The following is a 12,135-nucleotide window of genomic DNA, read 5'->3' as shown; positions in this document are numbered from 1 at the left end:
TGATGAGGACTCACCATTAAGTAAATGTGGTATATCAGAGGGAAATTCGTGGTGTGAATTACAAGGTTAACATATCATGTATTAACATGGCTGATGAAAATCCTGTCAGATCAACCCAGTCATACATGAATCCAACCTTAGTTAATGTTGCCTTTCCAGCAATAATGGAATAATGTTGTAGTCATTAAATGACACTCTAGATCAGCGGTTCCCAAACTTTTTCCCTGCGCACCCCCTTGTACATTTCATTGTGGCTCGCGCACCCCCTTAGCGAATATTTTGGTGTGCTGATGGCCACGCAAGTATGGATTCACTGTGCATTCATGCACATTATGCACAGTTTTGAATAATCCTCTTTTCCAAGTTCTGGAGTTAAACTGCACTTCAAATGGACCCTTCCAGCATACAATTAAAAACTACTTAAAGTTCATTGATGCTGTATAAAAAAACTCTCACCATTGCTCTATTCAGCTCGCGCACCCCCTTATGGCAGGCTGCGCAACCCCAGGGGTGCACGGACCACAGTTTGGGAAACCCTGGCCTAGCCTATGTTTAGGCTACTAGTGTGGATTTCTATGACCAGCCGAAATAATCAGCCCATTGCCAATGTGCATAACAATCCTCGTGGAGCCAGTCATCTCAACCAGGCAATGGGCAACTTCAGAGAGCATTGTCAGGAACAGCGGCTGTGGCGTTCGACACTTCCTTCGTCACCTGCAGACTGCGCCTTGAAGCAACCTCCCCAGGCCATCATAGTAGCCTACACCCCCTCCCCGCAAACACAGGGAGTCACGTTTCATTCTTATTACCTGCTCCCGTCTTAATGTAACGTTTCGTTTCCCACCATAGCATTCTTTTAGCGGCTTATTTAAGGTGTCTCTCGTTCCGATGTGTGGTCATTAGCCAGCCATCACCAACGCCCTGAAGGGAGCCAGCCGAAGGAGTTTCTGTGGCGCTGCAGCGACGACTTCCACATTTAGTCAGTTTTTTTTTCACGATTTCAATGACCTTACTTCTTTATAATGTATAAACGTATTTCAGTTCAAACCGTAACCAAATATAGGCTATTATATTAATAGGCTAGCTTACAATTAGAGAATGATAAGACCCTTGTGGTAGGCCAAACGCCAAGTCACCACTTCTCAAAACTGATAATCATACTAGACTACCCAGTGACGTGATTGTGCCCAATGCAGAGCCATCTAATAACAGAGTTGCGCAAACCGGGGACCAGGAAGTCGGTTGGTGATGTGATTCGCGTAGATTAAAATGTTTCTTAACAGTAAACTTCTGTTCGTTGGAAACTAACACAGAACCATCACATACCAAACAAAGACTAAGTACAAACAAATTACATGACCTTTACCACATTTTCTGTGTTATACCGCCACCTCCTGGAACTAAGTAACTTCTAATAGAACTAAAGTCAATGGGGATTTCCATGTTAACTCTCTGTGAGGCTCCATGAGAGCCGCCATTGCTGTGGAAAGATTGGTCCATAGAGGTCTATGGGAGTGGCGTAACTCTGATATTAGATGGCTCTGGCCCAATGAAACAGGAGGCCTCGATTCGTGCAGAAGATAAGGTACGTAACTGGGATATAAAATATGTATATGTTAGAAAACTATTTAACCTCATAGACTAACCTTGTATACGGTACATTCTAACAACATATTTCTTAAGTTTTGAGTCATTCACGTTCATTTGAAGCGTAATCCCCCCCATACTGTGGCTAGTTTGGATGAGACGACTTGAACCTAGCTAGCACAACATAAATGACAGCTGGCTCTACACTATTTCGGCCATTCGTTAACGATCAGTGTTCAGATAACTAGCGCAAACGTGCCAAGATATATTGTATTCTCAAAAAAACGCTTGTGTTGTGCCATGGCTTATACGGTGATGACGTTTGAGATTGTAAATTTACGGGCCACTCGTAAGGCCCATAAGCTTAGATGTGTCTATGGTAAGGCCGACCTGACGAGATAGCTGCCTACTGAGGTTTGATTGGATATGGACATTGTTTATTTCAGAAGGAAAATGTTTGGAGTGGAATTGTTTGGAAGACAATCTTGGGACAATTTTGCTCTTTGGGTCTTTGTGCCAACCATGCCAGCTACCGTATAGGTCTGCTCTGGGAACTTCTTAGATCTGTTTACTGTATGTACAGAAATACGCATTTTGTTTACATAAAATCCCTTGTCATTTCACCACTAGGTTTGAAACCCAGACAGCACGAAGCATCTTGCCGACGTCAAAATCAGATCAACAGACAGGGACATCAGCCTTCTCTTGGGAATAGGCCAGATATGCCAGAACAAGAAATGGTAAGTCTATCACTACATAAGATCCATAACAAACTCCTAGTTAAATCTTAAATGTGACCTGGTGGCATTATTGCGTGAATGCTTATGTTGAACACTTAATAAATAAGATCCTCAAGTGTGTAGAGTTCGTTATTTATTTACATTTTCCTCAGCATAACTGTACAGCTGACACCACTGCCTTCTGTATCATAACAAAGCCTGTCACTTCCACGTTTCGTTCTTCTTATGTGACCGAAGTCACTGGCTACTGCACCAGAGAGGGTCTCTGCACTCATTGCTGGTCCTATGATGCCATCTATTGGCGAAAACGTGCAACAGCATAATTAAACTAAAAGACAACTTCTGACAGGACAACAAAAAGACAGGGAGTGAGAATAAGGGAATAACAAAAAGACAAAAATGGGGGGTCCACTACACTTGCATACCTGATTGTGATGCTGTCACTCATTTTCTAGTCTATATCTTGGACTGAAAAAGGATGCTTTGCCCCTGCGGTTGTGAAGAGGATGCTGTGGAGGTGGCAGCATGAACGTGTCACACAGACATTGGCTAAACTACTCGGTAGGTACAACGAAATAAAAGAAACCACCCCCTCAACCCTGTTTATGCTGCACTGTACCTATTATAACCAGTTTTTATATAGACCATTATTTGAAATACTACGAGAGCCTTGCTGTTAGGATACTGTACAGCAGGGATGGGCAACTGGAGGCTCGGGCGCAGGACAGTTTTTAACCCCCTATAAATCAATAGTGTAAGCATTCAGGTATAAATAAAGAAAAAGTGAAGTATCCTTTTGTAAATTCAAGTGCGTGGTGATGTGGCCCACTGATTGTGGTAATTAAAAATGTTGGCCCACCTTATAATGAAAGTTGCCCACCCCTGCTGTACAGCCTACATCACTTGTACATGTCCTTACCAAATAGGACACTAGCTAGCTAAATGTAACTAATAGAGTAGAGTAGAGTAGAGTAGAGAAACTTTATTGATCCCCAGGGGGAAATTCAGGTGTCAAGTAGCTACATAAAAACAAACACAGACACACACAGACACACAGACACACACACATATGAAGAGGTTCCAGATCTGGGCCAGCTCTGGCATCTCAGGCAGTCCAATCCCCAATAATGATGTCCTTCTTAGTGTCCTTCTGTATACTGTTAAACAGTTGAATGGCCCAAGGGACAAAGGACCTCCTTAGCCTGTCTGTCCTGCAGGTGAAAGCACGGAGTCTGTGACTGAACTAATATGGCATTGTGAAAGTTGTATGCCGAAATGTAAACCATAATATTAAATTGTGATGGACAGAATTCAACCAACATATTACATTGTGAATGTAGTTGCACAGTGATACTGAGACCGACTTATTCCTGTCTTTATTTGCCAGGCTTCTACACTTGCCCTCAGAGTTCACATATGGTGAAGTGCACAGGTGTCCAGTCAGGTTCAGACTGATGCTGGTAACAAGAGGAAAACATGCTAATTGGTAAGTGAGATCCCTGCTCAACAAAAATCCACACAGCACAACAAGTAAGCCTAGTTTGTGGTATCAAATGTAAAATGGAAGTTTCATCAAAAAGTTGTAGAACACATCTGAATAAATTGCAGGCCATCAAAGTTGTGAATGGGCAGGGAAAACACAACCAGTAGGCTTATGAATTACTTTGACTCAGCACAGCACAGCAGATGCGATGCTACCATTCCTTGGGAATATGACACAGAGGTCTACTATTCCATTGTAAATATTGACTGGAAATGTTCATGTTTCAACTGTTTTAAAAACATTGGACTCAGGGGAAAAAATCTCTAGGTGTATATAAGTGAAAGCCCACCTTTGCCATTGTGACACAGCACACAAGTATACACTGCACACAACGAAATTGCATTTTATGCCTCACCTGTGCAAGGGTGCAGCCTACATTGGCATCCCAAGGGAGCAGTATGTTGCAGTGTGGCGGGAAGGTACCATACTTGGGGTACCTCAGTCATGGAGGATGGTGGAGAGAGCACTGGTTAATTACTCCCTCCACCAACCTGGCGGGCTGGGAGATGAACCAGCAACCTTTGGGTTGTTCAGCCCTGGGCTACAGGACACCCTAACCGCTTACCAATGACTGCCCCACTTATCCTTGACTGTATAAAAAATACCACAGAGTAGCGAGTACACTTTTAAATTAAAAGGGTCAATATAGATGATAGACTTTTCATCCACAGGCAGGTAAGGCCTATATTGAAGGCAGCCAGCTTCAAAACAGACCCCACCTTCTCTTTGTCACCTGAATATAACTTAATTGTATTGCAAATGTCATTCCTAAGATTCATTTACAAAATGTGTTTTATTTCATGTGAAGCTGCATAACATTGAAATTATGTCGGGGGGCCCGGTGAAACGGCCCTTGAGACATAGGTTCCCCACCCCTGCTGTAGGAAGAGCCTGTAGACGGTGACACTTCAGACATTTGACTTTCTAGCTCTTGTCACAGGTCAGTCCATGAGCCCACGTCTTCAGGTCATGGGCCTGAGAAGAATCTACCGTTACAGGGGTCAGAAGAGATCCTCAAACTGTAAGTTAATCTCATGATGCTTTTTAACATAAACATTTGACACTCACTCTCACCACAGGTCAGTTCATGAGCCTCACTGGATACTTTTATAATATATGTGCAGCTGTGTGTCAATGGTTGGTATGCAGTGTCGCTGTTTTTTTGTTTTGTTTTGTTTTTTTACATTTTATGTACTGTTTGTCTCTTGTTTCTGTGCTGTTTCAGATGCTGACATTACTACCCCTGTACTTCAACCCCTCTGCTGCCACTGGGTCCTCAACGAGAAAATAAACTGATTCCCCCCCCCAATCCATTCCTTTTTCCACCGTCACATCACACCATGCCTATGCACATTAACACCACCAATGAGCCTAGAAAACTAGGACAACAGTGAGGATGAATTTAGAAACCGCTTCCACGTATTGTACTATTTCTGAAAAAGCATTGGTATTGGCCTTCTATCTCCACGTAGCCATATCAAAAAACCTGCCTAAAAAAAAATCAATTTTGTCGTGTTTCCGCTTAAAAAGGAATTTAGAAACCGCTTCCACGTATTGTACTATTTCTGAAAAAGCATTGGTATTGGCCTTCTATCTCCATGTAGCCATATCAAAAAACCTGCCTCAAAAAAAAAACTATTTTGTCGTGTTTCCGCTTAAAAAGGAGAACAAAATATCCACATGTAAAATTATCCTGCTACGTGGAAATGGCACCTTACTAAATAAATAACAACTGCATAGTTATTCTGTTCAATTTATGAGTAACTATGTAAATTATGATTAACTTGGCTGATATGGGACACTGCATGAAAAGAGGAATTTGTGGATGAGTTTTGCACCTTAAATTGCCTCATACCTCAAGCCACAGCATTTGCGGCTCCCCCATGCCCCCCTCCCATCCCTTTCTTAGAAGAGCCTTTAATATGTAAATGCCAGTGATCAGGTCGGGAGCTGCCCCAGTCAATTTCAAGTGGGGTGGGGTGGGGTGAGGTCAGGTGGGTGGGAGGGAGTGGGGGGTCGGCAGGCCTGTTTCTAGGATTTTGGGGTCCCTAGGCAACGGGATTGTTGGGGGCCCAAGGGCATTTTTTGGCCTTTTACTAAAATGTGTGTGTCTGTGTGTGTGTATGTTTTTTCACGCTGCCCAGTGGTGTTTTTCAGAATCACTAACCATTAAACCAGGGGTAGGGAACCTATGTCTCGAGGGCCCTTGAGGCGGTTTTATCCGGCCCCTGATATCATTATAATGTTTTGCAACTTCACATGAAATAGGCCTATGACATATTTTGCAGGCCTAAAGGAATCTTAGAAATTACATTTCCAATGCAATTAAGTTATATTCAGGGGACCTAGAAAAGGCTGGGACTGTTTTAAAGGTGTCTACCTTTAAAGATGTCTATATGTCTATATAGGCCTAAAGGTGTCTATATAGGCCTAAATTTTATGGGGAAATCCTGATTTGTGTTCATAGTACGGCCCCCGGAGGATTTTATGACCATGGTAGGAATTTGAAGTGGCCCCTCGAATGAAAAAGGTTCCCCACCCCTGCATAAACCTTTCTACTAGCCACAGCTTTGCTGTCAGTACATTTTATTATGATACTATAAGCTCAGAAATTAAGTTGATCAAACAATTCGATCTGTGCTATAAACATTTAAATGAACCTACAGAATAGGCTATCAAAATAGAATCATCTGAATGATCTTTCTTGGACATAGGCCTACATTTTGAAGTGACCCTTCGAATTAAAAAGGTTCCTCTGCTGCTTTTGAGGAAAAACATCAATGTGCTTGGCCACTCTGTTTTTTTTTTTAAATGGTATTCTGAACTAAAGCAAGGATTGTTCAAGTTAGTTGAAAATAGACCGTCTCTGGTTAAATTAGTTCTACACCAAGCCTTTAGGTGGCAGTAAAACTAATTGGCACAATGCGAATTCCACACACAAGCCACAAAGAAGCCATCAGCCGCGGTCAACATCACCTTCCACAGAACCACGCGTTGTCTGTGTGGTTTACAAGTTTCTTGGCGATATGGGGGAAAAGTTCCTCACATACCAACGGAAAATGGGCGTCATATACATGTAAGTACATTTTACTCAACTGTGGTTCAAAGTTTCAGCACTCAAGAGCGATTGAATAGCTCCTCTGAACACAGATCCGCCATTGCTAAGTTATGGCACAGCCGTTTTACATAGCTGGTAGCTCAAGTCCCCTCAATGTGACTACACTAGTTGCTGCTGTACGCTAGTAAATTCTGATGACTTGCGAGCATCGTAATGACAAAATGCTGTGGTGAAACGGTGAATATGTTAAGTATACTTGTTGATGGTAAATTGTTTGACATTGCTCGTTCTCAGTTGCCTTTCCCCTGCCTAAAGATAGACAAAGGCTACCGTTAGCATGCTATTGCGTTAGCTCATCAACTAGTTCTAGAGTCTGGGCCATTGACAGTAAACACGTCTGCCCGGTATTTCGCTGATGAACTAACGCTTAGACGCCTTGCCAATGTATTTTACAGCGGCAAAAATGCGTAGGCGACGTTGGAAAGACTGGTGTGCCGTCTGGGTATGTTGGTTTTCAGTGCTGGGCAGTAGCGAAGCGACTAATTTAATTACATTCTCTAGTAGCTTGGTCGTAGCGTCACTACTATGTATCGAGTAGCTAACATCCCTGTAGTAATGCTATTTTTCCTCAAGTAGCGACGTTTTTGTCCCCCATCGATTTTACTCAATGATTTTTGTTTTACTTTCTCTATCCTGAGGCAGTCACACAGGGGTTCCAAGACCCACCGGCGTAAAATCAAGTCAAAGGTGGGATATAATTTAGTTCCATGCTACTTTGAAACGGTGGTAGATGGACACTCCCAACTGAGATCGCTCCCGGACGTGCAGTCCCAAGTGTTTCTATCAGTCCCGGACGTGTAGTCCCACCCGATTATATTTCACGTATTATCATACACTGCCACATACAAGCAATTTAGGGTTAGGTTTAGGGTCAAGGTTAGGGTTAGGGTTAGAAACAAAAAAACTAACATCTAAAAGATAACTAGCTTCGTTATATGGCGGTGGGACCGATAGTCTGGCTAGTGGGAGCGAGCCGACAGGGGAGCGTCCTGCGTTGGGAGCGTCAATCAGGGAATCGTTCTCAGTAACGCGAGCCCAATGTATCAGCGCGAGCTCAATGTCGACCAGAGTGGTCAAGTTGAGCACGCCACCCCGAAATCAATGTGAAATACCCTGCCATTTGCAACAGTAGGCAACCTGTCCTTAAAAAGTATGGGTCCTCAAAACAGCACTTGTTGCACAAATATGTGTAGATGGCCTCTTCAAGAAATTGAAATTATGTATGGTCACTTTTTCTTATTGTTTCACGTGGAGGTCTACTGACCTTGTCTAAATAATGTAGGCTAGTTTATGTCCATGTATTATATTAGGACCCAAGGTTAATGGGTTATTCTATTTACCATGTTTTCACAGGCTGCTGTCTCATAATATGGCGAAGACGAGTCACCTGAAGGCCTAACTCGCCATAGAAGACTGAAAGAATGTAGATTAACTTCTTTGTGACCAATATGACTTGCTCAATATGAGGTGCATGGCAAAGTATTTAATTTATTTGTCTCGCTTCTAGGAGCTGTAGAAACAACAGGGTGTTCTTTTTCAGGGTATTCTTTTTTATAGAACTGGACAGGTCATTTATTCGTTATCCTTGTTTTTGAAGTGTCCTGCAGGATGCTGTGTCCTGCAATCCTGTGTACTGTGCTACAGACGCATGTGGAGGTCAACCCAAAATGGGCACAGTCTCACCGCAGAAGAGTGAAAGAGGGTAAGCTTAACCTATAGCCTACGTCAGGGTCGGGGAACGTTTCTCATTCGAAGGGCCGCTTCAAATTCATCCGAGGGGCCGTAAAAGTCCTCCAAGGGCCGTACTATGAACACAAACCAGGATTTTCCCTTTCACTTCAGGCCTATATTGAAGGCAGCCACATTTAAACAAACACCACCTTCTTCAGGTTCCCTGAATATAACTTAATTGTATTGCAAATGTATTTTCTAAGATTCCATTACAAAATATGTCATATTTCATGTGAAGCTGAATAGCATTAAAATTATATCGGGGGGCCAGATAAAACTGCCTCAAGGGTCGCAAACGGCCCTAGAGACATAGGTTCCCCACCCCTGGCCTACATTGTCAATATGACTTGTGCTACTTTATAGATAAGTAATCAATGCTGTGCATTGCTATGTTTTGATTTATTTTCTTACATCCTACAGATCCTGGCAGGGAGACGGTAGTGTCCTGCAGAATGGTGATGGGCCAATCTTTCAAGAGACCACAGAAAACTGATATAGTGTAAGATTATCCCTGTTGGGCTCAATAGGTCTTGCTTATTGACATATTTGCTATGTCAATATGAGGTGCATGGTTAAGTATTTATTTATTTGTCACGCTTCTAGGAACTATAGAAACAACAGTGCCTGCTGCAGTATAATGAGGACCTGAGCAGAGAGCTCCAATAGACCCAGGTCCAGTGTCTTGGCAGGGTGAAATGGCACTGATATGGGTATGTACTAATGTCAGTTAAAATGAATGAATGAATTAATTCTCATATCTGAATAATGTGAACACTGGATTTACCACACACACACACACACACACCCTAGGCCTAGATGATTTGGACCCAAGGTTACTTTTACCACAGCTCTGGCACATCAATTTTCATTTGTTTAATAACTGGTCAGGTAATTTATTCATTCCCCTTGTTTGTTTTTTTGTTTTTTTGTAGTGTCCTGCAGGATGCTGTGTCCTGCAATCCTGTGTGCTGTGCTACAGACGCGTGTGGAGGTCAACCCAAAATGGGCACAGTCTCACCACAGAAGAGTGAAAGAGGGTAAGCTTAACCTATAGCCTACGTCAGTGGTGGGGAACCTTTCTCATTCGAAGTGCCAATTCAAATTCATCCGAGGGGCCGTAAAAGTTCTCCAAGGGCCGTACTATGAACACAAACCAGGATTTTCCCCTTCACTTTAGACCTATATTGAAGGCAGCCACATTTAAACAAACACCACCTTCAGCTTCCCTGAATTGTTAATATGCAAGTGTTGAGTGTTGATGTTAAAGGAACAGTCCACCATTTTTCACATATATGGAGTATTTACATGCATGAATGTGCATTTCATTTTGGTCTGTGTTTTCATTATCTAGTTTAACAGTATAGTATAGCGTTTCTCGTCTCCAGTTGGCCACAGCAGCTCCCATATGGCTCAGTTCTGATTGGCCAATTGGAGATGAGAAACGCAGGCGGGGGCAATATCGCCCTATTTTACGCAACATTGCGTTGGGGGCTATATCAAAGCTATTGAAAGTATTGTGTCATGTTCTGTCTGTAATTGACAAAAAATGAGATTGGAATTGACGACTGTATCAGCTGTCAGGTCATGTCTCAGGATTGTGTATTTAGTAGCTCCTCTCTTTTTGCAGCTTTAAAACTTAAGGCCACCGCTATGGAGGGAGCGGCTGCAACCGCCACCAGCGCAGCAGCTGCCCAACAAGCTCGACCCTCCGATTCCTCCACCTCCAGCTCCTCCACCTCCTCTTCAAGTGACTCGGAGCCAGAGAGGAAGAGAAAGAAGAGGAACAAGAGAGACAGGAAAAAGAGAGAGAAGAAGAGGAAGAAGGACAAGCACAGACAGACAGAAGGAGAGAACTTGCGAACACTTGCACCCTATTGCGGAGCTTGCCTTCAGGTGGGCACATGCAGAAAATTGAACAGCTTAATGATTAACAACGATTTTTAGAACCTGAACAAGGACTGCCTGCTTACCTTTTTTTTTTTTCATCTTTTTGAAATATCTAGCAGGTCCCCCTTTCTTTTCAGTTGCTGTATCTCCTGCATGTGCCCACCTGATTCACACTGTGTGGCACAGTCCTTGGTGAAGTTAAATAAACTATCACCATGTAATCATCAGGGCTGACCGTTGCAAGCTCCGCAATAGGGGCTTGGTTGCAGATGGTATTTCTGTCGATCGGAATTTTTTCGTACGCCGCCGTCTTGCTTAAACCCTTTCTCACCAGCCTGACCATCTCCATATAGCGGGGGGCTAGCGGGAGCTGTCTGTAAAATATCTGTATTTTGTTTGTATATTTTACAGTATCACCGCGGAAGGGCCTCTGCTACATGGCGAAGAAAAAAATAGGTCTTTGGCATTTTAGGGATAAGAAACGAGCGGAGGTGTCCCATCCTGTGGCTGGTGAGGAGAAGAGGACGGGAGAATCTTATCCCAATTGTGGTCAAGCATGTGCGTCCAGGAGCCACCCTGATCAGTGATGAGTGGCGAGCATACAGAGGCGCATTAGCTGCCATTGGCTACACTCACTTCACTGTTAACCATTCAAGATGGTTTGTTGATCCAAACAGTGGGGCCCATACACAGCACCTTGAGAGGGGTTACTGCCACACTTATTGTGTGTGTGTGTGTGTGTGTGTGTGTGTGTGTGTGTGTGTGTGTGTGTGTGTGTTACAATATGTGAAGGCCTATGACTTGCTTTCATAATAATAAAAAGTTATTGCTCTCTGTCTGGTGCTTTGATTGTATTTAAAAGTTCAGAAAATATACTACATCAAAATAGGCCTATGTAATGAGTTATGTGTTATAATGATGTGACTTCACTTGGCGGGGGAGTTAATGATTGGGAAGGTTGTTAATGATTGATTAGTTGACTGTATAGAAATGGTTGATTACACACTTGTTTTCAGTATAGTAATCATGTGTTAAGTTAACACATGATTACTATACTGAAAACAAGTGTGTTAACCTATCATAATGTCATGGCTTTACTTAAGGTGGCCAAGAAAACGTGAATGAATATTGTAGTAATCATGAGCACACATGATCATGTAATGACTTTACTTGGGGTGGCAAAGACAACATGAATTCATAGTATACTACGATGTCAATGATATGTAATATATTAGGCTAAACATTAGGCTGGTCATTGGCTGATATAACCAGAAGGTATCAGATGCATGTGTGGGCACAATCACGTCACTGGGTAGTCTAAGTATGATTATCAGTTTTGAGAAGTGGTGACTTGGCGTTTGGCCTACCACAAGGGCCTATTAATATAATAGCCTAGCCTATATTTGGTTATGGTTTGAACTGAAATACGTTTATACATTATAAAGAAGTAAGGTCATTGAAATCGTGAAAAAAAAACTGACTAAATGTGGAAGTCGTCGCTGCAGCGCCACAGAAACTCCTTCGGCTGG

At 42.7% G+C, this 12,135-nt stretch overlaps 1 protein-coding gene and 2 long non-coding RNA genes across 5 annotated transcripts; all 3 read left to right on the top strand.

Annotated features, from left to right (window-relative positions):
* Positions 1 to 1,546: 1,546 nt before the first annotated feature.
* LOC134445700 (uncharacterized) lies at positions 1,547 to 5,650 on the top strand. Of its 2 annotated transcripts, none has more exons than XR_010034342.1 (5): positions 1,547 to 1,585; positions 2,218 to 2,327; positions 2,783 to 2,888; positions 3,715 to 4,891; positions 5,096 to 5,650. It is a non-coding gene; the product is annotated as an uncharacterized LOC134445700 (long non-coding RNA). The 2 variants fall into 2 exon arrangements; XR_010034343.1 differs by lacking the exon at positions 1,547 to 1,585 and having other exon boundaries at positions 2,172 to 2,327; positions 3,715 to 3,813; positions 4,811 to 4,891.
* A 1,202-nt stretch (positions 5,651 to 6,852) lies between these two features.
* Positions 6,853 to 9,262, top strand: LOC134445699 (uncharacterized). 2 transcript variants are annotated; one of them, XR_010034340.1, is made up of 5 exons: positions 6,859 to 6,946; positions 7,627 to 7,675; positions 8,342 to 8,411; positions 8,586 to 8,690; positions 9,140 to 9,259. It is a non-coding gene; the product is annotated as an uncharacterized LOC134445699 (long non-coding RNA). The 2 variants fall into 2 exon arrangements; XR_010034341.1 differs by lacking the exon at positions 7,627 to 7,675 and having other exon boundaries at positions 6,853 to 6,946; positions 9,140 to 9,262.
* A 103-nt stretch (positions 9,263 to 9,365) lies between these two features.
* LOC134445698 (ADP-ribosylation factor-like protein 6-interacting protein 4) lies at positions 9,366 to 10,938 on the top strand. The gene is made up of 3 exons (XM_063194737.1): positions 9,366 to 9,429; positions 9,652 to 9,756; positions 10,347 to 10,938. The coding sequence occupies exons 1-3, from the start codon at positions 9,426 to 9,428 to the stop codon at positions 10,661 to 10,663; spliced, it is 426 nt and encodes a 141-aa protein (XP_063050807.1). The 5' UTR covers positions 9,366 to 9,425; the 3' UTR covers positions 10,664 to 10,938.
* Positions 10,939 to 12,135: the final 1,197 nt, after the last annotated feature.

This window comes from Engraulis encrasicolus, chromosome 3, assembly GCF_034702125.1.
Source record: "Engraulis encrasicolus isolate BLACKSEA-1 chromosome 3, IST_EnEncr_1.0, whole genome shotgun sequence".
Classification (NCBI taxonomy): domain Eukaryota; kingdom Metazoa; phylum Chordata; class Actinopteri; order Clupeiformes; family Engraulidae; genus Engraulis; species Engraulis encrasicolus.
This window is presented reverse-complemented; position numbering and strand designations above follow the sequence as displayed.